The sequence below is a fragment of the Drosophila simulans genome, chromosome X (genome assembly GCF_016746395.2).
Source record: "Drosophila simulans strain w501 chromosome X, Prin_Dsim_3.1, whole genome shotgun sequence".
NCBI lineage: Eukaryota > Metazoa > Arthropoda > Insecta > Diptera > Drosophilidae > Drosophila > Drosophila simulans.
The window spans coordinates 2486294-2511910 of record NC_052525.2 but is presented as its reverse complement, the minus strand read 5'-3'; the positions used below and the strand labels follow the sequence as shown (position 1 = coordinate 2511910).

Genomic DNA, 25617 nt, shown 5'->3' with positions numbered 1-25617 from the left:
GCACGGCTATGCCAAGGGATGCATATGATGCTAACCCGGTTATACTGTTTAATCAGGAATTTAGGAATTCAATTTATTTGTTTGGAATGATCTGATTGGTATATACTCAAGCGAAAATTTTATTTAATGGCGTGCGAAGATAGCTTAAAATAAGAACTGAGAACTACAGGATATCGGCAGGTCTAAGCCTTTTCTGCAAGAGTTCAATTATTTATCATATTTTTTGTAGATGTTGCCCTATTTTTTGTTTTATTTTTTTTGACGAGTGCGAATTTAATCAAAAGTCAAAAAGCGCACACACTTGCCGACCACCCCACCGCCCCAGTTGATTTTCCCAAAGCTATCGCTTTTCCCCCGCCCCGCCAGCGCTTTCCACCAGTTCCCATTTCTCGTTTTGTGCGTGAGCCTCTGACCCAAATAAAAACAAACAAGAATAACAACAGAAGTGGTAACTAAGGTGGGGACAACAACGCACAAAAAGACTCATCAAAAACTCATAAATTTGCAATTTTCGACACATGACAAAATAAATTGTAAACAAAGGAAAGCGCGAGAGCCGAGAAAACTAACAAAAAAAAAAAACGGGCACAATAAACTTGACTGCCTATGACAATATCTCCGCTTTTCCGACCTCTTTGTTTATGGAAAAGCAATGGAAAAAGGTGGAAAGCGGGTGTTAAACGCAGGGAATATGAGAATATGTTGCTGTTTTTGCCAACAATTTGCACTATGAAAATTAGTGAATAGATAATAATAAGCTGCAATACATTTTAGACTTACAGTCCGCAATGCAAATAAAGGCGGGAAAAAGAAGAATTTCATCTTTTTGTATTCCCATTACCTAAACTCAATGAATCCCGTGGATTGATAAAAATAAACTGCTTTGTATAGCCACTCCACCTAAATTGAGTTTTGCTTTGTTATGCAGTTTTTTTTTTAAACTTTACAGCACAAAAGTGACAATATCTCCATTGAGTCACAGTTCTATACGTACATTACGTACATAAAAGCGGATTCACGACTTTCGAGCAATTGAATGCCTCTTAATAACGAGTTGGCAAGAAATCGTCGACTAATCAGATGGGATATACGAGAAATGACATTGGAACTCACAAAACCTACCAAATGTATCTGATAAGCGATTGGCGGTTCGAATTCCACCACGGGGTCACAAAATAAACTTATTTGCATATATATGACTCATTTTAAAAACAAAACCAAAAATAAAGCGAAAAGAAAGCAATCTCAATCTCAATTAATTGGTGTTTTGCAATAAAAAGTTAATGTACATGGTTAAAGGGTGCATTAAAGGGTATTCGCGAATTCACATGTTCCACATGGAATTTGCAAATCGATTTAAATATTTTAACCTTATGGCGCTACATGCAGTTCAATTCAAAGTATCAGTATATCACGTATACGTACGCTTTTTGTAGAATCATTAGAGAGGGAAGAATTCGCGACACGATTCTTTTCTGCCGTCTCTTCAAATGACATGGCAACTTGAGAAGAATTGCGAACCAAATGAGAAATGGAAATTCGCAACTGTCTGGTGTTGATGGTTTTATTTTTCTTGTTATTGTTGTTGACGTAGTTGAGGGCAGTTCATAAGCTTCGTTTTGCAACCGCAAGAATTGCTAATATAAAGCGGGTAGACTATATAACTACCCAGCAAGCAAAATAGAAATAAATTCATCATGTGAAATAAACACGATACACTCGAAGAAACAAGCAACTTAACTGTGCTTAAGAAGTTAAGTTAACACAAGCGTTTTGAAGGAATCAAGTTGTAAAAAGATCTGACAATGACCTACATAGATGCGACCCGCTGATACCCTGTAAATGCATATGGAGGCACCGTACAAAGCCAGCAATAGAAAAATGTTCAACTAATTAGCGCAAGTGACTTTTGAACGTTCTCGTCGCAGGTTTATTTCTCTTACTCAGTCTTTTATTTCAATTGAACGGCAACATGGAGCGTGAAAAGTGCCGCAACAACAAAAAGCAATGTAGAAATGTTTACCATACAACAGTGTAGAAATAATAATAAAAACAATTAACACATTTTTCTCCGCCGCCTAACCAGTTTTCATTTCGGTGGCAAAGACGATTTATTCATTTTATTCGGAGACAACAAAAAATGTAGATCGCCACTAACTACACATAATGTAGTACGAGTCTCCATCTTTATCTCTCTCCAGCTAAAGCACATGAACGTACATATCAAATACACCCGAGTTCACGAAATCGAATACCTCTCTGCATAATCAAATCACCATCCTATTGCTGAATAAAATGTACATTTTTGAATTTTTCAAAACTAATTTGAATTTAGATGAGGCCCAATAAATTTATACCCTAAAATGCCTATTATTTTGGCCCGGGCTGTAGCCAGAGTGTTTGCCGTCTTTAATCTTTTTGAATTGAAAGAAATCTCGACGCGACTGGGAGGCTCTGCGTTTTTGTGCCGGCGTCGATTTTTTAGTTCGAAAACGTATGCGGCGCGGTGAAGACAAAGGAATTGATTTTCAATAAATCGAAAAAAATGTAACAGAATGTATTTACATGTTACATTTTGAAAATACAGAAAGCTGGTTATTCCAATAATCCAATTTTTTTCATTTTTTTTTTTTTTTTTTGTGTGTGTGCAACAAAAGAGCGAGTAAGAGAGCAAAGAGCCGCCAATAAATGGCAAATATGTGATAGGTGATAATCTGTGTTTAGGCCTCCCTCTCTCGCTCTCTCTCCCTGACTTTCCACCCCACCCTGTCGCTTTCCGAAGGGCAGACGGTAAATATTAGGCGGCTCTTATCAGAAACTGCTGATAAGCTTTGATAGCAGGTTTCGCTCTCTCCTGCGCTCTCAATCTAATTTTCCCATTCGCGAACAGCTGTTGGAGGCAAACGGCAACAACAAACCAGGAACAAAGCTCACAAGCCGCTGTAAAGGATACAAAAGTGGACATTTTTGGAGTCCTGGAAAGGAATACAAGTAATTGGCATAAAGTTGGCATAATTCAAAGGCAGTCCAAGTTGCAGAAATGGGAAAAGATCGACTGCCCGAGCTTTTGCAGGTAAGAAAATATTAGAAACGTGGGTGGTTGGTTGGGAGGTTGGGATGAGGTAACTGCTAATTAGTTTGAGGCACAGTGGTTTGGCAGCACTCAAACCGCAACACAATTAAAAAGTACCGAACAAGATGATTTGAAATGCATTTGGTGGTATTTGCCAGGAAAGAAAATCCGCTCTTCTCGGTAAAAAGTAATCATTATAAAAGTTTTTTTGCGGCACATTTAAACACATTCTGACCAAGGTGCTGCCACCTTCTTTACAATTGGCCCAATCTCTCACATTTCTGTTGCCGCTTTTGGCACTATTTCGACTTGTGAGCCAAGGGGGTTCGGTGGGTGTTCGCTATGCCATTTATCAGATCGGCCAGAGATAACGACGATAATGTGGCCACACATCACACTTGCGGGGCAACCCCGCGATTCCGCCGCCAAACTTTTAGCACCAGGTGAATTTCAGTACCGAAGTCATTTTTATTGTTCATTTACACCGCGCCAGATTGTGAACACACAAACGTAAATAAACGCAACCAAAGTTGTTAGTTTCAATTTAGTTTTTTCTCAGTTTTTCCCTGCAGTTGGTTAGGACCGCATGGACCTATTTTATTTTTATTTATTTTTTTTCTTATTTTTGCTGTACTAATTCCAGCGCTCATTGAGCACGAACTCGTCGAACTCGTCGTCGAACGGTTCACTGCTTTTGAACGTGTACAGTGGAACCACGGAGTTCATCACTAGCAACAGCGGCGGTAACAACAATAGCTACAGTATCGTTAGCCAAAACTCTCACAGCTGCAGCAACAACAACAGCAGCAGCGAACCCAAGGATCGGTCCAGTTCAAAGATGGCGCAGTATGGCTCGAATGTGGACGACATACTCAATCCGGTGAGTTTAAGGATCGAAGTGGATGCGAAACACAACCTCTTACAAGTTCTTAACATTCTTGAGTATTGAAATAGTTAATAGATAACTCCCATGATAGCTATCTTAAAAGTTATTAATACTTAGCGAAGCAAGAACATACAACACAAAGCAGCTAGTTAAACGCTTCCCCTCAATGGAAATAAAAGATCAGAGAGCAGGAGAAAGGGGAAACCTTTTTTTCTTTTTTAAGGTTTACCCACACTTGTGTGCACTTATGAATCAGCTGTATTACTCAATCGCTGCCGGCGTAGCGCGAAAACTCGTGATAAGTCCAGAAAAAAAAACCTTTTCTCATTAACTACGTTTTTTATTGTGGTTAAGAGAGCGGATGAAGAGAGGGAGAGTAGTCGCAATGTAAACAACGGGAGAAACTCTTGCAAAAAGCAAAACAAGCACTGCTTCCTCCGCAGGAAGGAAATTTACTATGTAATGGAAGTGAATATACGATTTTAATGGAATTTTACGGTATCCTTTTTTTAGTACACGGAGATTCGCCAACAACTCGCACAGATAGCCGCCAACTTGGAGGCGATGAACCGCATGGCCCAAACCGTCAATCTGCGAACTTTCAACGGTAAGAATTTGAATCTAAAGTTGTGAATACTTCCACTGCATCACGGTCCAAATCCAATGCGCAGAGAACGAGATGGATGAGCTTCACAACAAAAACCTGAGGCTGGGCAATCAGCTAATGACGCGATTCAACGACTTCAAGGCGAATCTGCCGGCGGAAAACGATTACAGCTTGGAGGCAAGGATGAAAAGAACCCTTTTCTATGGCCTCCACCAGACTTTCATCAATCTGTGGCACAAAAACGAACTATTCCTGCAGAACTACGAGACCAAGGTCAAAAAGAATCTGAGACTGCATACAAAAATCAGTAAGTGTGAGACAAATTCGACGAGTCTGATTAAAGAATTCGCAACTATTAAATTATTTTGTTTAAGAACTTCGTTACCATCTACTTTTCAGTTAATTCTGAAGCCAGCGAACAAGAAATCGAGTTACTCATCGAGAACAAGACAACCAAACTCTTTGTGGACAATGTGAGTAAAGAAAGAAAGAATGATACAAACAAGCAAGTCTTCTGTCTGATATGATTCCTTATCAATTTCGATAATATTGAAGGTTTCATAAACATATATTTATAATATGTTTGGCATTTAGTATGTACTTTAAATGGCATTTAATAAATTCTAGGACTATAACCTATTAAATATATATAAAATATATAGAAAGTAGTAGAACTCAACTCACCTCGATGTTATATTCATTTATCTGACTTTATCGCATCTACACTTCGCGAGACGATCATTTTTATATTGCTTTTAGTAAAGCTTTACACATAAAAAAAATGAAAAAAAAAGCACTGAAGCTCATTCGGTGTAACACCCACACACTAACATACATACATACATACATATGTATGTATGTTGGTATTTTGCTAAAACGCAAAATTATAAGGAAATTTGGAAAAACCACTAAACGCTTCGCATCACAACGCCGGTAACCACATTTATCCAAATAATAACACTTTTCGCCATCTAAACAACGCTGAATTCAATTAACCTAATTTCGCGGCGTGCAGTTAAAAAACACGTGCGCATTTCGATGCTCGCGAATAAGAAGGAAAGAGGAAGTTCTCAAAAGGGAACGATCAAGGACCAACGGTAAATCAAACTCATATGCACTCTCTCTGTTTCACGCTGTTGTTTTAACATCATGTTCTGCAATACAGAACATACATATGTATGTACATACAGATTAATTATATTGGCTGTATAGTTATGCTATACATTTTTATATTGAATAGGCCATAGGCAATAGAATATATTTTCAAACACGATGGTTCACCATAAAAAAATATAAAAAAAGAAGTGGAAGCTTATATAGCGCAACACACACATTAACATGCACATACATACATACATATGTAAATGCGGATTTTAGGGCGCATTTTCAATACACACAAGCATTTTTCGCGCGCGATCGAAAACGCAAAATTACCGCGAACTTAGAAAGAAAAGCGCGCCAATGCTTCGTATCACAATGCCGATACTCACATTTATATCTAAACATTTATATCTAGACAATGCTAAATACAATAAACCTTATTTCGCGACGCACAATTAAAAATCACGTGCGTCGTTCGATGTCGCTGAGAAAAAGGGAAGAGATAGACTTGCAGAGAAAACGATCAAGGACCAACGGTAAATCAATAAAAGAAGCTCTTTACCCGCCTTTTCTAACATTCTCTGTTAATTAACCTTCATTTTAACACACAATATAAAGATCAAAAGGTATTTTTTTGCAAATCATAAATAATACGTACAAGCATTGCTTAGGCTTTATATTAACAATTTTTGTATTTTTAGTTTCTGCAGGAAACGGAGAAGGAGCGGCAGACACTGCGCGAAATGATGGACCGATTCAACGAGCTGCGCCGCCTGGAGAAGTCCATCGAGGAGGTCCACGCCCTGTTCATGCGCATCCAGACCCTGGTGATGGAGCAGAGCGAGGTGATCCAGCGTGTGGAGTTCCACGCCCAGCAGGCCACGCTCCACGTGGACAAGGGCGCCGACGAGCTGGACCAGGCGGAGCAGCACCAGAAAAAGGCGCGCAAGGTGGGCACACTGCGAATCCCCGCGAGCGTTGGGTTCTAAAAGGCATTTTCCCTTGTATTTGCAGAAAAAGATAATGCTCATCGTGATACTCGCAGCCGTGTTGTTAGTATTACTCCTTGTTGGTATTTATTTGTGATGCACGCGAGAAACTTTTTTTTTGGCCTAATTTTAAAATTTACACGTAAGAAAATAAACTTTAAAACCTCAAGAAGAAACTTTGCAATTAATCAACAGGTAAACGAAATCAATAAAAGCTCATGCTGTTGAGAGCATGCTCTATTTTGAGTCCCTTTAAATTATTAGTTGGCTGTTTCGTGTGGATTTTGTATATTTTTATTAAATTTAAAATGTAAATAAAATAACGGTCAGTACAGAGGGTACGCATTTAGCTGGAAAGCAGCCAGGAAACGAAAGCTGCGGCTAGAACTAGCCATTGTCGGCTGTAAAACAGCCGGGCGGGCATCGCTGCGAGTAAACAAAACAACTTAACAGCAACCACTTCGCGCCTAACAGCACACACTGCACTGTTGATAGAACACTGTTGTCCAACATCAACATCCCTGGCGTCTCGTTAATAAGTTTTTTATATAGTCGTTTAGCACCGATTTCCCATGTCTGATTTGTAGGTGAGTGCACGTAGGAGCTTAGGAAAGCCTTCGAGATCACATCTGGTCGGCAGTGGATTAGCCAGGGCGCGCGGTTCGGCGACAATAACAAGCAATCGGACGGTTCGGCGCCATTTTCCCACTTTTCCCGGAAGACTACGCAGTTTAATTGATATTGTCATTGATAATCCCGTCTAGGAGGCAAGCGGATGTGGATTGTCCAACATGGAGGAACTGTGCAAGCAGCCGCCGCCCCCGCCACCGCTGCCGCCGCCGCCGTCGTCGTCATCCGTGGCCATTGAGGATCCGCTACCAAATGGCAAGGGAGGAGGAGCAGTAGTTGTGCCCTCGATAGCTAAGCTGCCCGAGGAGGAGCTCCTCGGCTCGGTGACCATGCACAATTGTCCGGGAACGCGGGCCAGTGCCCGGGTCATACAGAAGATGAAGCAGGACCAGACGCGCCCGATGACACCGCCGCCCAGCGAACGGGAGCCGAACAAAAAGGAGGAGAAGGCCGCCCAGAAGACGCCCAGCCAGCTAAAGACGGGCAGCGGGAAGACCACCTGGACGAATGTGGAGCGCAACTGCTTCTTCGACGCCCTCAACGAGTTCGGCAAGGACTTCGAGGCGGTGGCCAACTGCATCAACGCCAAGCTGAAGCGGCGCAACGCCAACAGCGACTATAGCTTCAAAACCAAGGACCAAGTTCGCCAGCACTACTACCAGACCTATCACAAGATCTGCAAATATGTGCGCTTCTCGGAGGGTAAGAAGAAGGGTCAAACTGGATACGGCATGTCCCAAAAAGTTGAATTAGCAAGCTATTGGCAAAATAATGCGTAAATAAGGTCACAGTTCGCTTGTCTTGGTTTTCGGCGCCAAAAACTTCGTGCCGCGTGCTTTGAATTCCTGGGAATCGTTCAATTCCCAGAATTCAACTAGCCATTTGCCATTTTGCCATTGGCCTTGTTCATTTCGAATTGCTGGACATTTTGTAACTTCAATCAATCGTTTTAGAACTGAAAAAGCCCGCCCAGGAGTTGTACACGCTGATCAACTACGGCGAGATGCGGCGCAAGCTGCAGTTCCTCACGGAGAAGCACTTCATGAAGCTGAAGCAGCTGGTCTACCAGGGCCAGATCACCGTGCGCTGCAAGGGCAAGAACATCCGCATTAAGACGCCATCGTGCAAGGCGCTCCGGCGGCTAAATCAATTGGATGGTGAGTGCGCTTCCATGCGATATGTGTGCCCAGTAATATCCCATGACAAACTGTAGACTCTCTGGAGGATATCCGGCTGCCCAGCAAGGTGGAGGTGCTGGTGACTCCCGCCAATATGGAGGCCTTCGGTCGCGTCCAGTCCCTGGCGCAGAACCCGCGCGGCAGGATAATAGTTCCGCTGCACAAGAAACTAATCAGCTTCATCAAGACGTTCGAGTACAAATGGCGCAGCGCCAATCAGCGTTTGCACGAGGAGAAGAGTGCGTTCTTTCCCAGCAGCCTGCCATCCACTGCGTCCAGCAACAATAACAACAACAATGAAACGGAACCAATGCAGCCGTCGGTTGCATCGCTGGATCCCTCAATGTGCTTCCAGCCCCGGCCGGGAGTGGCCATCCACCGACCTTTGCTCAGCATCACCGCCTACCTAAGCAGCATCAGCATATGCTTGACGGCATACGAGGAGCGCATGGGCTTCAAAGTGCGCAGCGAGACCTTGGGCAACTTGGCCGGCATGCCAGTGGCGGCTAGCAAGCGACTGCGGACGGAAAGCGGCTCCGAGAAGCGTTCGCCGGAGACAAAGAAACCAAAATCGAGTGCCAGCCCGCCGCTGGAGAAGAGCTTGGACGATGGGCCCTTGGAGGGCAATCTGATGAAGATGGAGAACAGCAGCGGTGATGAGCTGGGCGAGGAGATTCATGAGTTTCTGGGCGACATATTGGAGGCCATGCCGCATCCGCAAGCAGTCACTATTCCAGCACTTTCGACCACCACTGGTGATACCACAACTGTTGCTGTTGCGCTCGAAACGTCGCACGATCCTGTACTGCAGGCTGATCCAGCCAGCGCTGATCTATCTCATGCCATGGTGACCTCTGTTATACAAACTACCTGTGCTGCAGCTCCTGCTCCTTCCACGCTTGTATCTGGTTCTTTGACGGCTCCATCCGTACCCCGCTCCAAACGCAAAGAAGCTAAGGAGGCGGCGGCCGCGGCACAGGCTCGAAATTTTAAGCCCCTGCTCAGCGACGACATACTCAAGAGAATCCGCAAGGGCTGGACGCAGGCGAATGCGGCGGATATAACCATCGGTGATCTGTACGTGGTCTTTGGCCAGGACTCCAAGCTGGAGCTGGAGTATTATTGGTGCGAGGTGGACAGTTCGACGGCCATGGCATCGAGCATACTAACAATCAACACGGTAGCGCCCAGCTCCTCGTCGGTGGCCACCCAAACCGGCAGTTCCGCCTCGAACGCCATCCAAACAAGCGCATCTTCCAACTGCTACGTCAGCGCATCGAGCACCTCGAGCACTTCGCTGCCCTACAATCCCAACGACTGTGATAGCGTGGAACGCGTCAAGGCCGTCACCACATCGTCGGTGAGCAACAAGCTGAAGCACCTGCTGCTCGTGGCCAATCTCAGCGAGCGCGTGCGCAAGCGCCAGTGCAACTGCGGCCACACGTGCGATCGCAAGCGGGACCTGATGACCAAGGCGCAGCAGCTGGCGGAGGCGACGGCCACCGGCGTGGTTGATGGCAATTTCCGCACGCCGATGCTGCCGGTGCGGCGGCCGATATCCAACATCGATCCTGTGCGCCAGCTCTCAGCGGTAAGTGGTCTTTCCCATTGGCGTTACCCAAATGCCCATTCATTTGCATTCATTACGTGCATTCCAGCTCACACGGCAAAAGATCAATCGTCAGGTGCTTGTGCAGCGCCGTCTCCTGCCCCCCACATCCGTTGGCGATCGTCCGTACGATCTGCTGAGTGTGCGCCAACTCCACAGCGGCCTTTTCGAGCCGATTGATCGCGTGGATGGCACCAGTTCCGGTGGCATCAGCTCCTCCGGCTCAAAACCCGATTCCAGCATGAGTGCCACGGCCGCTGCGCAGGATCAAGAGCCAGGGGATCAGCGGGCGTTGGGCTTCCTCAGCGACGAGGCCACGCAGGCCAGCAATCGAGACATGCCCAACCTGGACATTTGCGTGGCCACCAGCAGGACGGCCGTCAGCGGTTCCCTGAACGAGGCGGTCCAAGACGAGAGCACAAGTAGGAGCATCAGCACGGTTTCGCTTTTCATTCTTGTATAAATCTTATATTATCTTCTCCGCGGCAGATCAAAGCTTCTTCCACGGCAGCATGAGTCCGATGCACTTGCTCAGGGATTCAACATCCAACGCGCGCTGGCTGGAGGACAATATCAATGACTTCTCGTTGACGTCGCTGCTGGGGCATCTGGATGAGATTGATGCCACCAGGGATATACTGGTAAGCCAGACCGCATGCATTCATTGTGGTCACTCATTGTCTAACCCAATCCGCAGGATCCGTCGTCGAGCATGTCGATAATCAGCGAGAGCAGCGTGGACTTTCGGCACAAGTTCCAGGAAATCGCCGCCCTGCTGCAGCAGCAGGAGAAGGATTAGCAGTGGCCACTGCGGCAATCCGGTCGTGTCCTCTTCGTGAGTGTACCCAAGTCGTCCGGATCTTGAGATGAGAGCCAAGGACGATGGGTATCCGTCCAAGCTGGACGATGGGAAGGAAAGCCACGTGTGCCTCCAAGCCTCATGTCCCACTGATATTACTCATTACTCATCCCACCCACGTTATACCCACTAACATTTATGTTTTTACGCGACTCTTTGTGATCTATACTCATTTTATGTATGCCAAGTATTAGCAAGCACTCACATTGTCTGAACATATATATTTATTTATACATTAACTTTATGTATCGCGCGGCAGCGTAACGCGTAGCTCCCATCTCACACTTTTAAATCCCAGCCCCACTTTGTTTGTTACCCGCTCGCACACTCGTTCCGCACTACTCTAATTGGTTTCTAGCGCGTAAGGTGAATCCATCAAGTAGCTTAGTTTAAGGCCCCCACACCCACGACCTCACCAACCCCAATCCCAATCGAAACTTCCATATGTATAGAGATTCTCCCGCCTCCACCTGATAAACTAAAGCTCATTAAATCAAATCGAAAGGATCGTCAGAAGACTCGAAATGTTTGTTGACCATATATATATATGTATGTATGAAACGCTTTATTTTCGGTGGGAACACAACAAATGTTATCCTAGAGCGTACATATGTATGTAACAATAGTAACACTTAAAACTTGTTATTGTGCGAGAGAAAGTACCGAAAATAAAAGCGAAATGAACTAAAACTAAATGTCGTGACTTGTGTGCAGATTCAGGTCTCCTCATGCTCGTCCTGCTCCTCCAGTTGGACCACCACTTGACCGCTGCCTGCCCGCCTTGTGCGACTGGCGGTGGATGCCGAGTGAGATGCGGCGCTTGAAGGACTTGCCGCACTGCTCACAGCCGAATGGTCGCTCGCTGCTGTGGACGAGCATGTGGCGGTTGAGCTCGGACCTGCTGCCGAAGCTGCGCTCCTGGCACACCGGGCACGGGTGGGGCTTCTCCTGGCTGTGGCAGCGCTTGTGGGCAGCCAGGTTGCTCGAGAAGCGGAAGCGGCGGCCGCAGATGTCGCAGCCGTGCGGCATCTCGCCCGTGTGGGTGAGCATGTGCTTCTTTTGGCCCGACTTCTGGGTCAGCCTCTTGCCGCAGATGGTGCACGGGAATGGCTTGATTCCGCTGTGGATTAGAAGGTGTGTGCGCAGCGAGGATGCCTGCCGGAAGACCTTGAAGCAGGTGGGGCACCGATTCGGATTGTTTCGATCGTGCAGCGTGACATGGCCGTCGTGGGCGTTTCGCGTCTTGAAGGACTCTCCGCAGATCGTGCAAACGTAGGGCCTGGCCGTGCCATGTAGCTGCATGTGGTACTTGAAGGAGTTGTTGGTGCTTAGTTGCTTGCCGCAGATCTGAGGAAGAGAGAGTTCATGACCTTCGGCTTTGAGTTCTTTGCGAGCTGCGATGACCAACTTACTTGGCACTTTAGGCAGGGATTGAGTGGTTTCCACAGCCGGCTCCTACTCGGAAAAGTTCTCTGCGCCGCAGAAGGCTGCGCTGTTTTCTCCACAATCTCGTAGAGATCTTCGCCAGCATTGGCCTGCAATACGGGCTCTACTTGGAGGGATTCTTCAATGCAGTCGACGTTGCCATCTTGGCGAACGGGATGCGGGCTATGTAGCGTCATGTGGTTCTGAAAGGTCCGCTTGCTGTGCAGTTGTTTGCCGCAAATCTGCCGAAGATGGGAAACTATTGTATTACTTACTTATAACTCTGTTAGGCAACTCACGGAACTTTGCAGCGACGGCTTGGATCTTCCTAACCTGCTCCTACGTTGCTCCGTATCCGAATCGTCGACAATCTCGCAGATATCGTCATCTGCTTTGTCAACCAAGTAGATCTCTTCAAATGTGTGACTCTGTTGTTCCTCGTTGTTCTCCCTACCTGGAAAGTCTGCTTGCTGTTCCAGTGCATTATCCAGCCTCTCCTCCTGTATAATTGGCCCTTCCACCCGGCTTTCCTCCTCATCTGATTCTACGACCACGAGTTCCTCCTCATTTCGTACCGTTTCTGCTGGATGCTCAGTCACCTCCTGGTCATCGAGCACAAGTACAATGTCCTCCGGAATCTCGGGTGACAGCCTGGGCCTAGTATTCACCGCGCTGATCCTTTTGCTGCGGCAAAAGTCCGCATGACTCTGCCGCAGAATTCTGTCCATGCGGTGGACACTCCGCTTGAACTCCAGCGAGAGTTGCAACTTGGCCACGCAGCCCGGGCAGATGTGGTGGGGGAGGAAGAGCTCCTCCTCTTGGATCTCCAGACCGCTGCAGTAGCTTAAAACGCTGGCCAGCGTCGCAAGTTTGCCGGAAATTGGATTGTCGAGCTGTTTGAAGAGCGACAGGCAGAGCGGCGATGCCTTGTGGCACACGCGGCACAAGGCATCCATGGGGAACGGCCGGCGTGGAGCGGGGCTGGACGGCGGCGACATGGTTGTCCTGGATTGAAATCCGCAGTAGATAACTTACTCTCAAATAAATAGCTTAATTTAGCGTCCCAAACAGTGTTGCCAAAGTCCAGCTGATGCGTTAGTGGTGGCACTTAAAATAGCTAGCCGGGCACAGCAGCTTGGAAATGGCCAGAGGCACATGGGCTTGGAGGTTGACTAAAGGTTGTATATTTCCATAATATTTTTAAGACTTTAATAATAATAATAATAATAATAATAATAATAATAATAATAATAATAATAATAATAATAATAATTATAATACCATGATTATTCAGATTGCCGAATGCAACATACATACACAGTTATTTTCAAAAAATCCCGCCAGATCTAGCTGGAAAACCGACGATTCACAGCTGCTGAGAGCCACGTGCTAAATGTACTAACGCCTGGTGCCGCCTGGCAGTGGACAGTATATAAAATCCCTAACGCCAACGCCGTGCCGGTGGGAAGTTGAAATTTTTGTTGGAATTTTTTATAAGAGAAAAGTCGCTGCCATCCGAGCAGGACTCGTGAACGGCTCTAGGACTCGACATCGGGAAGGAAGGGTGAAGCATGAGCATGAGCATGGCACCGGCCACCGTCCTCCAGATGTTGCGCGGCCTTAGCACGCCGCGCCTTCTCACCCAAATCCACCAGCACCGCGCATTGGGTAATCACTATCACCACTACCACCAACACAACCAGCACCAGCACCACCTCCTCCGCCACCAGCAGCAGTACCTCCGACTATTCATTTGCACAGCACTGCCAGCGGCTGCTCCGGCGCTCTTCCCGATCCTGCACACAGCGCGTGGCTACAGCAGCACAACCAGTAAGTGATTCGCGGTAGAGACCTCCAAGTCCTAAACATCCATCCTCGGACACTTTCGTTTCGCAGAGCAGGAAGCTGGAGCCACTGGAGCCAATGATGCGCCCGAGGCCGCACCGAATGCCCCGCTGCTGGCCAAACTCTTTCCTCAGACCTCGCCGGATGCGGACAGCAACGCCGAGCAGGAGCGCCAGAAGCGCGAAGAGGAGGAGGCCAAGGAGAACGAGCGCGCCTGGAAGCGCATGAAGCTGGGGTAAGCTGACGGCCATTCAATGTCTAAGAGTACCATAACAATACTTCCTGCTGCAGCTTTGCAATATTCGGAGGCAGCGCCGTGGCTGCTGGATTTTGGGCCGTCTACGAGTTCGGCAAGCCCGAGGTGGACCCCAACGGGCAGACCATCGAGGACGAGTTCACACACAAGCCGCTGGTGCAGCAGTATCTTCAGCGGATGTGGAAGAGCATCCACTACTATCAGCGCATGATCCAGGAGCCGTCGCGGGCCAAGCTGCTGCCCGATCCGCTCAAGCCGCCGTACGTGCAGCCGCGCTACACGCTTGTGCTGGAGATGAAGGACGTGCTGGTGCATCCGGACTGGACTTACCAAACTGGCTGGCGCTTCAAGAAGCGTCCCGGCGTCGACCACTTCCTGGCCGAGTGCGCCAAGGACTTTGAAATTGTCGTCTTCACCGCCGAACAGGGCATGACCGTGTTTCCCATCCTGGACGCCCTCGATCCCAACGGCTACATTATGTACCGCCTGGTCAGGGATGCCACGCACTTTGTGGACGGCCATCATGTGAAGAACCTGGACAACCTTAATCGCGACCTCAAGAAGGCAAGTCATGCACAGCGTATTTTCTATTGCAATGATCTAGAATGAAGGGAGTATTTTAGGTGATTGTTGTGGACTGGGATGCGAATGCCACCAAGATGCATCCGGACAACACATTCGGCTTGGCCCGCTGGCATGGCAACGACGATGATGGCCAGCTGCTGGACCTCATCGCCTTCCTAAAGAGTAAGTTGCGCCACAAGTGACAACGAAAGCTAAACACTGACGCTTGCAATTCGCTACAGTTATTGCGCAGAACAACGTGGAGGACGTGCGCGAGGTGCTCCACTACTACCGCCAGTTCGACGATCCCATCAACCAGTTCCGGGAGAACCAGCGCAAGCTGGCCGAGCAAATGCTGGAGGCGGAACGCATCGAGCAGTCCAAGACCAAGCCCATGGTCAAGCAGTGGTCGCGCAACATTCTCGGCCGCTAGGAGGCTGGCCATCCCGCACAACCCGTTCCATACGCATACCTTAACCTTCCGCCTGCCCCGGAGCAACAAACACGCCCTGCAGCAGCACACTGGCCATATTTTTCGTCGACCTTTAGATTAGTAGTGGGAAGCAGAAGCAAAAGCAGTAGCAGACAGCAGACAGCAGGAAGCAGGATTGGGAGGCACGCTCTGTCTTTTGCTCCTTTGGGAAAAGACGAGGCGCATGTTTTTGTTTTATTGAATAACTAAACTTGCTTGTTTTTGTTTCTTGGCAATTTAATCGTAATACTATTATTATAAACAGACGACTTAACCGTGAAACCAAAAACAAGACACCCATGTGTTTCGTTACGAAAGTGGAGAGCTTGCCGTGCGCTATCTAATCAGGATGTTTGGATAAGGGTGGCTAAACCTGCTGAGATAGTTATCGTGAAAACAAATTACTTTTTATGTATGTAAAAAAAAGTGTCGAGTTTTCTTTATTGTTTTTAAATCAGTTTTCTGGAACTAAAACAGTTTTCTGGATCTTAGTGTCTTATCGTTAGCCTAGGCTTACATTCTAGAGCCGCTCCCACGGCTTGGTGCCCGCTTAGAGCACCATCACCACTTTGGAGGTGGACACCGGCTGCTCAGGTACTTCGGTGATGTGGAGGTTGGTTGCCGATCCACTGGCACCTTCTGCGCCCACCTGTCGGCTCTGAGGATTGATGGACTGAATAGCGGCGGTGGCCGTCACCGGCGACTCCTTGTTGTGGACGCGCAAGTGGCTGACCAGGCGCTTCTTTGTGGGAAAGGCCTTCACGCAGAATTCGCACTTGAACGGCTTTTCGCCGGAATGGAGGCGAGCGTGGGCATTGAGGTTGCTGGAGAAGGTGAAGGCATGCCCGCAGACTTCACACTTGAACGGCTTGACGCCGCTGTGGACCAGCATGTGCTTCTTGTAGCCCGACTTCTGGGACAGGCCCACGCCGCAGATCTCGCAGGTGTAGGCCTTCTTGCCGGTGTGGCTTATCTTGTGCTGGCGCAGCGAGGACGAATCGTAGTAGGCCTTGTCGCACTGATCGCATGCGTAGGGTCGCTCGCCCGTGTGGGTGAGCTTGTGGCGCCGCAGATGATCGAACGCCGCGTATCCGCGCCCGCACTGATCGCAGTTGTAGGGCTTCTTCTCCGCATGAGTCCTCTTGTGCACCGCCAGACTGGAGGTGGTGCGATAGAAGCGGCCGCAGATGCTGCACTGGTGCGGCTTGACATTGGTGTGGGTCAGCATGTGCTCCTTGTAGTTGCGCAGGTGCTTCAGACGCTTGCCACACTCCTCGCACTCGTATTGCTTCTCGTCCACGTGCGAGCGCATGTGCTGGTTGAGACGGCACTGCTGGCGGAACGCCTTCTGGCACACGGTGCACACGTAAGGCAGCGCCTCGCCAGCGGTCGGCGGGGCTGAGTCCAGCGACTCCTCCAGGAAGTCCTCACCTTCGCAGATATCTTCCGCCTCGGGCAGCTGTGTGTAGTAGAATGGAGGATGAATGGTATTCTAGTGCAATATTACGTGGCCACTCTCACCAGGTGCTCCTCGCGCCCATCCTCCTCCATTTCGAGGGTCTCCTCGCCGATGACCTCGTCTATGGCTCCTTCGGCGGGTATCACAATCATCTGACAGTCCAGTATGGCGTCGTGGGCGCCGTTCATATCCTCGAACTCATCCTCCTCTGTGACAATCGTTTCGAACTCATTCTTGATGGTCACATACTCGACTTCGGCGGGCTGAAACTCATGCACGCTCTCCATAGTGATGTGCTCCTCCTGCTGGTCGCCCGACTCAGCCAGGTGCTCCTCCTCCGACAGCTCGTCATCCTGATCCAGCGCCTCGTTGAGGAACTCCTCCTCCTCCTCCTCCATGGCGATCTCCTGCATGCGACGTTCCTCCTCTGCTAGTTCTTCCAACTGTGGATGAAGAAGGTGTTATTAATTTTACTTTGGAGTTAGCCTTAATGAAACCCATCTCCTATTTATACGAAGTGCCAGCAAGAGCAGACCAATCCATTGTATGGAGGTCCAGGTCGCACTCATTTGGCACCGACCTACCCTACTACATTCCAAAGAGCCCCAGTATAAGTGATTTGAGTGACTGGTGCCCGCTGTGAGCAATCGTTAATTCTCTATGGGAGTGGACAAGAGCCCCTGCACTCTAAAGTGACAGCTACTTACATTGGCGATGTTCTCCTGCTCCTCGTTGAGCATCTCGATCATGAGGAACTCCTCGGAGTCGTACGCCTGCAGTTGCTGGTCGTGCTGCTGGCTCTGGTCGGGGCTATGAATCTGACTCTGATAGAAGCTGGTGCCGACCGCCTCGTCCAGGGCCTGGCGGAGCAGGTCGTCCGATTCGATGACCATGCGCTTGAAGTTGAACGCCTGCTCCAGCAGCTGCAGGCAGTGGAGGCAGATGTGCTGCGGCATGGCGGCGCCGTCTTGCGGCTCGAACGAGAGCCCCGCGCAGTAGTTCAGCATGCTGGCCAGCGTGGTGCTGCCCTCCGAACCAAGATCGATCTCCTCCTGCAGCGGCTTGTGCAGCTTGCAGGCACGCGTGCACGTCCGGCAGTTGAGCACCACTGCCTCGGCGATTTTGCCATTCATCTTAACGTACTTATCCGCTTTCCCCTGTCGTTCTTGTCGGACTGCGCCGTATTTGCCGCTTTTGTGACGTTTCGTTACTTCCACTTTGGTCAATTCAATTTTTATGCGTTTTTAGCGCAGATGCTTATGCGATATTATCGGTGCAGCCAAACATCGATGGATTTCGATTAATCGAATTCACTTTCAACACTTCTGTTAAACTAAGCTGTTAACTGAAACTTAACGGTCGCTGTTAACTTTGCAGTTTATTATTTTAAAGCAAATGGCACAATTTTATTGTTTTAAGCTGATTATTTACAAAAAATATATACGTTGAAGCAGTTGAAACCCCCCTCGGTTTTAAAACAGAGCCTACTCTATCAGCACTAGCTCACAGATCGAACGAGTGGTTCGGCGGGTGTATAAAGCTGGTGATTTGCTGCCGCTTGGCTGATTCCCTTGATTCCTTTGATCGTCGTCGACTGGAGGACTGTGTGGCTGTTCCACGGCCACGAGGACGTCCGCGCACCGAGCATTGGGCGGATGACGAGGATTGCGAAGTCAGCGAGCGGCTTCGGTAGGCCTGGGCCATCCTAAGGCGGGTAGAAATAGAATGCATTAATGGGAACTATTTTCAGTGGAATCCAAATGTCGCACCGATGCATTTCCGCCTTCCGATTGGCGACTTCCGCCTTAATGTAGCGCGATCGCTGCATCAGCTTCTTGCGCTCCACGCGCAGCATCTGCGCCTCCAGGAAGCGTTTCTGGCACACGGACTTGGCCACCTCGATGTCCTTGGACAGCTTATCCATCTCCAGTTCCTTTCTCTCCTTGTACTTGTCGAAGTGCCGATGATTGCCGCGCTGGAACGTCTCCACAAAGTCGTTGCCGATGGTGAAGGGCTCCGGATGGAAGAGCTGCTTGAAGTGGTTGGGCATCGAGTTGGTCAACTGGCGGCCGCGCACGCTCCTCCGGCAAGTGGAGCACTCGAAGATGGGCGCGTCGCTGGGCGTGCGGCCGGCGGAGACCTTGACGCACCGCTCGCAGAACACGTGGTGGCAGGCGAGCAGGAAGAAGGTGTGCTTCTTATCGCAGAACAGGGCGCAGCAGCTGTTGCAGTGGATCCACAGCTTGCACGCCTCCGGCTCGACAGTCTGGCCTGCTTGTGATCTCGGCATGGGCGCTCCGTTGTCCACTGGCTTACGCGCACATTTCGACTTAATTAAGCTTTTCGATCTTTTGCGCTTCTAATTAATAACAGAATCAATAGATCGAGTTGGCAGCTCTAATTGAGACGAGCACAGCTCCTGAACCTGCCAACTCCTGCTGCGCATAACGGTTAATGCAAGACCAAACATTTATTAAACGACAAAAAAAAAGAAATTCACAATTAAAACACAGATTCGCAAGCAAAAGCCTAAAACCTACTGGCGACGCATGCGCTCGATGGGCTCCCTGGGCCGGATGCGATAGCGCTTCGAGGAGCTGGACGGCGACAGCGGGCTGCAGTACTGGCTGTCCAGCGTCTGAGTGCGCTTCCTCTTGAGGCACTGCTGGTTCTCCATGGAGGAGTCCCTTGCACTGGGGCGCACCAGGGAACCAGCGATGGAGGCGCAGCGACGGATGAGAGAGCCCGAGCCAGCGTTCTCCTTATCCGAATCCCTGTCCCTGTCCTTTTCGCGTTCGCCGCGCAAGCTGGCCGGCAGTCGCATCATGGAACTCATCAGCGACCACAGGCGACCGGAGTTGGGCGCCTCCAGCTTCTTGTCGTTGCACGTGGAGGCGTTCGTGGGGCGGAACACCTCGTCCTCCTCGTCCGCGTCCACGTCCTCCGGCTCGCCCACATCCTGCACGCCGCTAAAGACCCTCTGCTGACGGCATTCCCGCAACGGTGGACGCACCCTGGGATGCTGCAATGGCGGCGAGATCAGAGCCATCACCGCCAGCCCCTTCTCCTTCGGCTTATCCTTCTTGGGGGAAAACTCGCCGCTCAGCTGGCGCGGCACAATCGCCTGGCGATGACGACGCTCTGGGAGTTCCGGCGTTCCCGGTTCCGGCGTGAAAAACTGGTCCTTGGTTTCATCGTCCTCGCCATTCGGTCGCATTTGCTGGATGCTCTTGGGCGGCGTCTCGAACTTGATCTGCTTCTTATTGATGCCGGCACCGGTGACACGGATGGGCGTTATGGCCGGCACGTGGCACACTTCCGCCGACTCGGAGGTGGAGCGTATGATCTCGACGCTCTCGCAGGAGTTGTACACCGTGGAAGAGGTCTCCTGTGAGCTGGAGTTCGTCCGCGTGATGATGATCGATTCGGTGGTGAGTTTCTGTGCGGACAGCAAGAACTGCCGCTTGCACAGATCGGCATTCCGCGAGGTGCTGCAGCTGGAGCTGCTGCCGCTGCTGACCTCCGAGGCGCTGGACTCGCTCTGAGTGCGCCGCATAGCTGGCGAGAGTCGCAGGTCCAGAGCGGACGAGCCTGCTGCCTCGTGCGAACTGTGCTCGCTGAGATCGAGGCGCACGCGACGCTGCACCACTGCGGATGGCGGCTGGTGGACCATCATGCCGCCGTGCTCCACGAAGGCCTTCTGAATGCTCTTGGACATGACCTGGCGCAGCGGCGTTGCGGCGCTCATCTTGTTGCGGGCGCCCATTTTCCAGGCGCGCTGCTGCAACGGCTGCTGCTGCTGCTGCTGGACGGGATTGCTCTCGGGTGTCGGACTGGGCTCCTCGTGGTAGATGCTGGACACGTGGCCGCCAGTGGAGGCATTGAAGGTAATCGGCTCCTTGGGCTTGGCGAACACGGACTCCACGTGCAGTGGCGTGGACGTCGAGCGTATGACCTTGCCCTTGCCCACCGTTTCCGACGCATTCACGCCCAGGTGGCCAATGGAGCGGCGAATGGAGCTGTTGCTGAACGAGGACAGGTTGCGTATGGAGGAGACGCTGTCGCTGATGAACTCCTCGTGGGTGACGCGGCTCTTGGCCTTCCAGCGCATGTTGATCAGTGAAATGGGCGTCACGGACGGCGACGTTTGCGTGGAAATGGCCGTGCTATTCGCCGCCTTCTTTAGCGTTGCCCTCGATGTCTCCGTGGCGCCGGTGACATCAGTGCAGCTCTGCTGCTGGTCCACGCACTTGCTGAACTCCCGCAGGTCGTCGACGCGCGTGTAGTTGCGCTGGCACTTGCGGCACCGCAGCGGCAGGTGGCAGGTCTCGATGTGGGCCAGCAGCTCGCCGTGCATCTCCTCGCGCAGCAGCAGGGGGCGCCGCTCGCAGATCGGACAGAACACATAGATGGTGGTGGCGCCGGACTCCATTTGATGGCGATGCTCGACGATCCCGCCGCCGGCGGCCCTCAATCCCAATGGCTCGCGCACAGCAATGGCGTGCGCTTTGAACTGATGCTTCTGGCGGCATTTGCCGCAGCAGAAGACACGCTTGCAGATGTGGCACTTGCCCTGGAAATCAAGGTGGAGTCACTACGGATGGAACGTTGGGATGCGTTTGGAGCCTACCTCGTCGGGCTGTCGCATGATTAGGACATTGGAAAACGACATCAAGCGCGCAAGTTGCGGACTTAACACATGGACACACACCTTCACACGGAAATGAAACGGTTCTTCGGCTAGATATGGCAGCTAATCTCTCTCATCTAGATCTAGGAGATCTAGACTGAGTATATCGATTGCTAGCTATGAACATGTCACAAGCAAAAGCACGCAGTACACTTAAAAAAAAACTTTTGAGCGCATGCCCTTTATTTTACGTTTAAGTTCAAGTTTAGGAATACATTTAAAAGAGCAATGTGCATGTTCGACTATTATTAATAATTTTGAAACAATATTTTGAAGAATCTTTGTATAAATTCGTATTCTAATAGGAAATTGAATTGGTTTTCTGCAGAAGCTGGTTTCCTTCGCAAGAGATTGCCGGTCAGTGGTCAATGGTCAGTGGTCCGTGGTGGCGCCATGATGAAACCAGAAGCTACATATGTGGAAAGTCCTTGGAGCTCCGCACCATCGCATCCAGCTTGAGCTGGCAGCGCTTCTCGTGATGCGAGCGAAAGCGACTGGTGACGAAGCTGAGCAGGTCGTTGCCCTCGTCGTCGTACATGTTGCTAACGAAGATCGTGCGGTGGATGACGGACTCGACGACGGCGTGGAATAGGCGACTCCGCTTGTTGTGCGTGCGACGAAAGAACTCCTTGCGCACCAAGTTGCGCGCGTCATCGGGCCAGATGCGATCCAGGCTCTCGGGCTGCAGGCCAATGATCCTCAAGTCCATCGCTTCTCTGGGTGAATCCTGTGAAGTCGCAACAGTTTACAGTGAATCCACACTACCATCATCCATCATCCATGGACATACCTTGAAGATCTCATCGCAGCTGTACAGCTTGCTGGTGTTGCAGGGAAAACTTTCGGTGGACGTGTCCAGCAGTTGCACCACCACCAAGCTATCGCTTTCCACACTGACAATGTCCACCCGCTCGTAGCGGTTGGCGTTCTTGAGCACCGCCATCTCGCCGGGCACGGGATTGGGGTGCATGCGCCGGTTCGCCTCCACTTCGTAGTGGCGCTGCACTTGCTCGCCCAGAGCGCTCATCGGGAAGTTGAGGAAGCGGATCGCTGTGGGGAACTGGTTGCTCAAGCGCACCGCCAACGCAGCGGGGCTGTAGCACTGGCAAATGGAGAAGGAGTCAGTGGGGGGCAGGCCTAGTTAGCGATCATATCGAAAGTACTTACAACTAGGACCAAGAACCGAATCCTTCCATTTTTGGGATAGTGATCCGGCGGCAGCACCTCGTGCCGCCACATCACATGGCGATACCTGCAGCTGTGCCTCAGGCAATCCCCGAAAGCGGCCATTTGGTGGCAGAGCCTTGTGCTTTTCGGTTCGCGGGGCTCTTCCAGGTGTCGCTGCGAAAGGATTTCCAGCATACGGATGGGCCTGGGCAGCTTGTGCTTCATGTAAAAGTCGCACAGCCTCCAGATGTTCTCCACATCAGTGGGCTTGGCGAAGATCACGGACTGGCCCACCGGGCGCGTAACTGGCGACTTGAGGCTCGCGTAGAACAGGCTGAAGCGGCTCTTGAAGCGCGTCCAGATGTTGGCAAAGCTGTAGTGGATGAGCAGCGGGATCTTTCCGCATTTCAGTCTCGGCACCACGTCATCCGTGACCAGCAGCAGGCCACCCGGGGACTGGCGTCGCCACTCGGTGACATTGGAGTAGCGCGCCTCCGATTCGCAGGTATGAGCAGTCACCCCAATCGCTTGCAGTTTACGGCGGAGTAGGAGTACCTCTGTCGAGGTGGAGCAGACCACAACGGCGGGCTCATTGGCAAAGTTCCTGCGCTCAGCGATCAGCGCCTTCAAATGGTCGAGCTTCTCCGGCTCCTCCGCCACGACTCTCACGTCCAGCTGGACGCCGCCGTAGACACTCGCCTCCAAGGCGTCGTCGAAGAGAAGGAGGACGTCGGGCATCAGAGGCAGGATGTGCTGCACCATCAGATCGGTGTGCCAGACGCGGCCGGAGACGAGCAGTTGGCACTTATTCTGGGTGAGCTGGAACATTTTAGGCAATTGCTTCAGCAGCTTCATGATGTCGCTTGGCAGGACACGAACCATGTCGTTCAGGTTATCCAAGGCTATGCACTTCACCGCCTGGGCATCGAAAATTTTCGATTTGCCGACCGAGTGCTGGGTCAGCAGTTGGAGCAGCAAGTCCACGCTGGTCAGCAGGATTCCCACGGGTTTTTCTAGCCGGCGGACGATGTCCTCCACTTGGCTCTTGTCCCAGTGGGTAACCACATCCTCGAATCCCGCCGCACTGCCCAGCGAACGGAGCAACGTGCTCATCCAGCGTTCGATCTGTTTGCCCTGCCCCTGGTTGGTACACACAAAGATGCAGGTAGGTCCGCGGCCAACATCTCTCCGGCGCAGCAGATCCTCGTGGCTGCGCTGGCACACGGTGGGCAGGTAGGACCACGTCTTCCCCACCTGCATGTTGCCCACAACCAACAGGGATTTACCCGACGAGACATGTGGCCAGGCGAACCTCTGGACCGCCCGCGCCCGCGACTTACCCACACCCATCTGCTGCATGGCCCGCGCGATGATGGTGCTTATGTCCGGCGCTTCGGCCAAGTTGTAGCACGGCACGACCGCGTGGCGACTCCAGCCGAGAACGCCATAGTTGTTGTAGGTTATTCCCTCTGCAGAAAAGGGAACCACTGCTAGCGAGGCAGGCGAATCCTCCACACTTCGAATGGAGTCCAGCGAAGTGGTGACGATCTGGTGTCGAAGATCAGATGCGGAGGCACTGGACAACGGTTCTTCAATGGTAACAGAGGGAGGAGGCGGCAAGTTCATGTCTTTGGATGCGTTTTGCACCAACTTTACCCACTCTTGAAACTCGGCGTCCGCTGACTTCGTTGGATTTTCAGTATCGAAAGGAGAGTCTCCAGGAGCATTGGCGTTAGCAGCGGCTGGAGAGGATGCGTCCACTGTCGCCAACTCAGAAAAAGCTTGATCGAGCTGCGATTTATCCAGTGAATTGGACGTTTCGGGACTTGTGGACACCAGGAGCTTTTCTGTAGCATGCTCCACGCTTAAATATATCTCCTGCTCCTTATTGTCGTTTGGGATTCTCGCTGGAGCACTTGCAGCATCCGCCTCCGCCTTGTCCTTCATTTCAGGAAGCTGCTTGGAATGTAGGGCATCTACTTTGAGTGGCTTTGTTTGCTGGACGACTTCCAGCTCGGTCTCTCCCTTGCCTTCTTTTTCGTTCTCCTCGTCGCACGGAGTTATGACCAACATCTCGGCCTTTCCCGCCGATATGCTCAGCCACTTCAAACGCTCCTCGAACTTGTTCAGTTCCGGCAGCGTTGTGTGGATCACCAGGCTCGCATCGACTACTCCCAGATGCTCGAGCATGTCGTCGCAGAGAATTAGAGCCTGGTTGATGTACTGGAAAGGGGAGCAATAACCTCTGCTGACGTAATATTAGTGCGCCGATTCAAACTCACCCCCTTGGACCAGAGGAGCAGCACTTGACCGATCATTGCCTCATGCGGTGGAAGGAGAATAGTGTTGACATCCCGCTCGGCAAGATCAAATTTCAGGCGCTCGGCCTCGCGATTCTGCTGACACATCAAAATGGTTTTTCCCGTGTTCGCCTCTCTTTGCCGCAGGGTGTGCGCCAGAAAGTCGAGGGAGGCTGCTCCGGATGTGGGACTGGCGTACGTGAAGGTGGTTACCCCGGACACCACCTGGAAGCTGGGCACTTGGAGATCTCCAATGGGCTTCATGCTGCGCCTAAGATATGTACGGCTAGCGAGGTGACGGGCAGCGCTTCGGCAAGTAAATAAACAAATCGCGCACTAATGGCTTTTTTATCGCCTTCCACTTCACCGGAGAGAATCTCCTTTTGCTTTGGAAATTTTAAACCAACTGAATTCTTTTGTCGCTTCAGCTTCAAGTTCGATTACCACTGAATATCGATAATCGAACCACTCCGATCGTCTGGCAACTCTTGTTCGCAGCTTGTGACG

General features: G+C 50.6%; 8 protein-coding genes across 10 annotated transcripts; 3 read left to right on the top strand and 5 right to left on the bottom strand.

Moving 5' to 3' along the window:
- Positions 1-2406: 2406 nt before the first annotated feature.
- Positions 2407-6896, top strand: LOC6724979 (syntaxin-4). Of its 3 annotated transcripts, XM_016173042.3 has the most exons (8): positions 2425-2790; positions 2891-3073; positions 3717-3953; positions 4473-4566; positions 4631-4873; positions 4966-5039; positions 6369-6617; positions 6682-6896. In XM_016173042.3, exons 2-8 carry the CDS (start codon positions 3041-3043, stop codon positions 6751-6753), a joined length of 1002 nt encoding a protein of 333 aa, XP_016037928.1. In that variant the 5' UTR covers positions 2425-2790; positions 2891-3040; the 3' UTR covers positions 6754-6896. The 3 variants fall into 3 exon arrangements, with proteins under 3 accessions (XP_016037927.1, XP_016037928.1, XP_016037929.1); XM_016173043.3 differs by lacking the exons at positions 2425-2790; positions 2891-3073 and adding an exon at positions 3535-3605; XM_016173041.3 differs by lacking the exons at positions 6369-6617; positions 6682-6896 and having other exon boundaries at positions 2407-3073; positions 4941-5039.
- Positions 6897-7083: 187 nt separating this feature from the next.
- Positions 7084-11627, top strand: LOC6724978 (protein cramped). The gene is made up of 7 exons (XM_016173044.3): positions 7084-7243; positions 7421-7988; positions 8240-8443; positions 8500-10055; positions 10123-10495; positions 10563-10714; positions 10771-11627. The coding sequence occupies exons 2-7, from the start codon at positions 7448-7450 to the stop codon at positions 10870-10872; spliced, it is 2928 nt and encodes a 975-aa protein (XP_016037926.1). The 5' UTR covers positions 7084-7243; positions 7421-7447; the 3' UTR covers positions 10873-11627.
- Positions 11458-13466, bottom strand: LOC6724977 (zinc finger protein 782). Its single transcript, XM_002105977.4, is given in 5 exon segments — positions 11458-11697; positions 11699-12279; positions 12345-12599; positions 12657-12745; positions 12812-13466. Coding segments are annotated over 5 exon segments (1518 nt in total). The 5' UTR covers positions 13356-13466; the 3' UTR covers positions 11458-11648.
- Positions 13467-13757: 291 nt separating this feature from the next.
- LOC6724976 (mitochondrial import inner membrane translocase subunit TIM50-C) lies at positions 13758-15788 on the top strand. Its single transcript, XM_002105976.4, has 5 exons — positions 13758-14187; positions 14254-14437; positions 14494-15022; positions 15082-15205; positions 15265-15788. The coding sequence occupies exons 1-5, from the start codon at positions 13929-13931 to the stop codon at positions 15453-15455; spliced, it is 1287 nt and encodes a 428-aa protein (XP_002106012.2). The 5' UTR covers positions 13758-13928; the 3' UTR covers positions 15456-15788.
- Positions 15693-18236, bottom strand: LOC6724975 (zinc finger protein 70). The gene is made up of 3 exons (XM_016173330.3): positions 17661-18236; positions 17016-17396; positions 15693-16953 (listed from the first exon to the last, which is right to left on the bottom strand). Exons 1-3 carry the CDS (start codon positions 18084-18086, stop codon positions 16045-16047), a joined length of 1716 nt encoding a protein of 571 aa, XP_016037924.1. The 5' UTR covers positions 18087-18236; the 3' UTR covers positions 15693-16044.
- A 98-nt stretch (positions 18237-18334) lies between these two features.
- Positions 18335-19256, bottom strand: LOC27207178 (RING finger protein vilya). Its single transcript, XM_016182911.3, has 2 exons — positions 18723-19256; positions 18335-18658 (listed from the first exon to the last, which is right to left on the bottom strand). Exons 1-2 carry the CDS (start codon positions 19241-19243, stop codon positions 18457-18459), a joined length of 723 nt encoding a protein of 240 aa, XP_016037923.1. The 5' UTR covers positions 19244-19256; the 3' UTR covers positions 18335-18456.
- Positions 19257-19404: 148 nt separating this feature from the next.
- On the bottom strand, positions 19405-21736 carry LOC6739962 (mitosis initiation protein fs(1)Ya). The gene is made up of 2 exons (XM_016181023.3): positions 21584-21736; positions 19405-21526 (listed from the first exon to the last, which is right to left on the bottom strand). The coding sequence occupies exons 1-2, from the start codon at positions 21623-21625 to the stop codon at positions 19490-19492; spliced, it is 2079 nt and encodes a 692-aa protein (XP_016037922.1). The 5' UTR covers positions 21626-21736; the 3' UTR covers positions 19405-19489.
- A 60-nt stretch (positions 21737-21796) lies between these two features.
- On the bottom strand, positions 21797-25559 carry LOC27208994 (putative ATP-dependent RNA helicase SoYb). The gene is made up of 4 exons (XM_016184525.3): positions 25093-25559; positions 22811-25033; positions 22434-22745; positions 21797-22370 (listed from the first exon to the last, which is right to left on the bottom strand). Exons 1-4 carry the CDS (start codon positions 25372-25374, stop codon positions 22053-22055), a joined length of 3135 nt encoding a protein of 1044 aa, XP_016037921.1. The 5' UTR covers positions 25375-25559; the 3' UTR covers positions 21797-22052.
- Positions 25560-25617: the final 58 nt, after the last annotated feature.

Bases quoted from the DNA above. Each gene is read 5' to 3' on its own strand.
- LOC6724979 (XM_016173042.3), top strand. From the start codon at position 3,041: ATGGGAAAAGATCGACTGCCCGAGCTTTTGCAG. The intron at 3,074-3,716 runs GTAAGAAAATAT...TACTAATTCCAG, and splicing joins GACTGCCCGAGCTTTTGCAG to CGCTCATTGAGCACGAACTC. The intron at 3,954-4,472 runs GTGAGTTTAAGG...TCCTTTTTTTAG, and splicing joins TGGACGACATACTCAATCCG to TACACGGAGATTCGCCAACA.
- LOC6724975 (XM_016173330.3), bottom strand. From the start codon at position 18,086: ATGAATGGCAAAATCGCCGAGGCAGTGGTGCTCAACTGCCGGACGTGC. The intron at 17,397-17,660 runs GTAAGTAGCTGT...CTTCATCCACAG, and splicing joins AGCAGGAGAACATCGCCAAT to TTGGAAGAACTAGCAGAGGA. The intron at 16,954-17,015 runs GTGAGAGTGGCC...TACTACACACAG, and splicing joins ATGGGCGCGAGGAGCACCTG to CTGCCCGAGGCGGAAGATAT.
- LOC27208994 (XM_016184525.3), bottom strand. From the start codon at position 25,374: ATGAAGCCCATTGGAGATCTCCAAGTGCCCAGCTTCCAGGTGGTGTCC. The intron at 25,034-25,092 runs GTGAGTTTGAAT...TCCCCTTTCCAG, and splicing joins TGCTCCTCTGGTCCAAGGGG to TACATCAACCAGGCTCTAAT. The intron at 22,371-22,433 runs GTATGTCCATGG...GCGACTTCACAG, and splicing joins GCTGCGATGAGATCTTCAAG to GATTCACCCAGAGAAGCGAT.
- LOC6724976 (XM_002105976.4), top strand. From the start codon at position 13,929: ATGAGCATGAGCATGGCACCGGCCACCGTCCTCCAGATGTTGCGCGGC. The intron at 14,438-14,493 runs GTAAGCTGACGG...TTCCTGCTGCAG, and splicing joins TGGAAGCGCATGAAGCTGGG to CTTTGCAATATTCGGAGGCA. The intron at 15,023-15,081 runs GCAAGTCATGCA...GGAGTATTTTAG, and splicing joins TTAATCGCGACCTCAAGAAG to GTGATTGTTGTGGACTGGGA.
- LOC27207178 (XM_016182911.3), bottom strand. From the start codon at position 19,243: ATGCCGAGATCACAAGCAGGCCAGACTGTCGAGCCGGAGGCGTGCAAG. The intron at 18,659-18,722 runs GTGCGACATTTG...TACCCGCCTTAG, and splicing joins CGGAAGGCGGAAATGCATCG to GATGGCCCAGGCCTACCGAA.
- LOC6739962 (XM_016181023.3), bottom strand. From the start codon at position 21,625: ATGTCGTTTTCCAATGTCCTAATCATGCGACAGCCCGACGAG. The intron at 21,527-21,583 runs GTAGGCTCCAAA...CTTGATTTCCAG, and splicing joins TCATGCGACAGCCCGACGAG to GGCAAGTGCCACATCTGCAA.
- LOC6724978 (XM_016173044.3), top strand. From the start codon at position 7,448: ATGGAGGAACTGTGCAAGCAGCCGCCGCCCCCGCCACCGCTGCCGCCG. The intron at 8,444-8,499 runs GTGAGTGCGCTT...GACAAACTGTAG, and splicing joins GCGGCTAAATCAATTGGATG to ACTCTCTGGAGGATATCCGG. The intron at 10,496-10,562 runs GTAGGAGCATCA...TCTCCGCGGCAG, and splicing joins GGTCCAAGACGAGAGCACAA to ATCAAAGCTTCTTCCACGGC.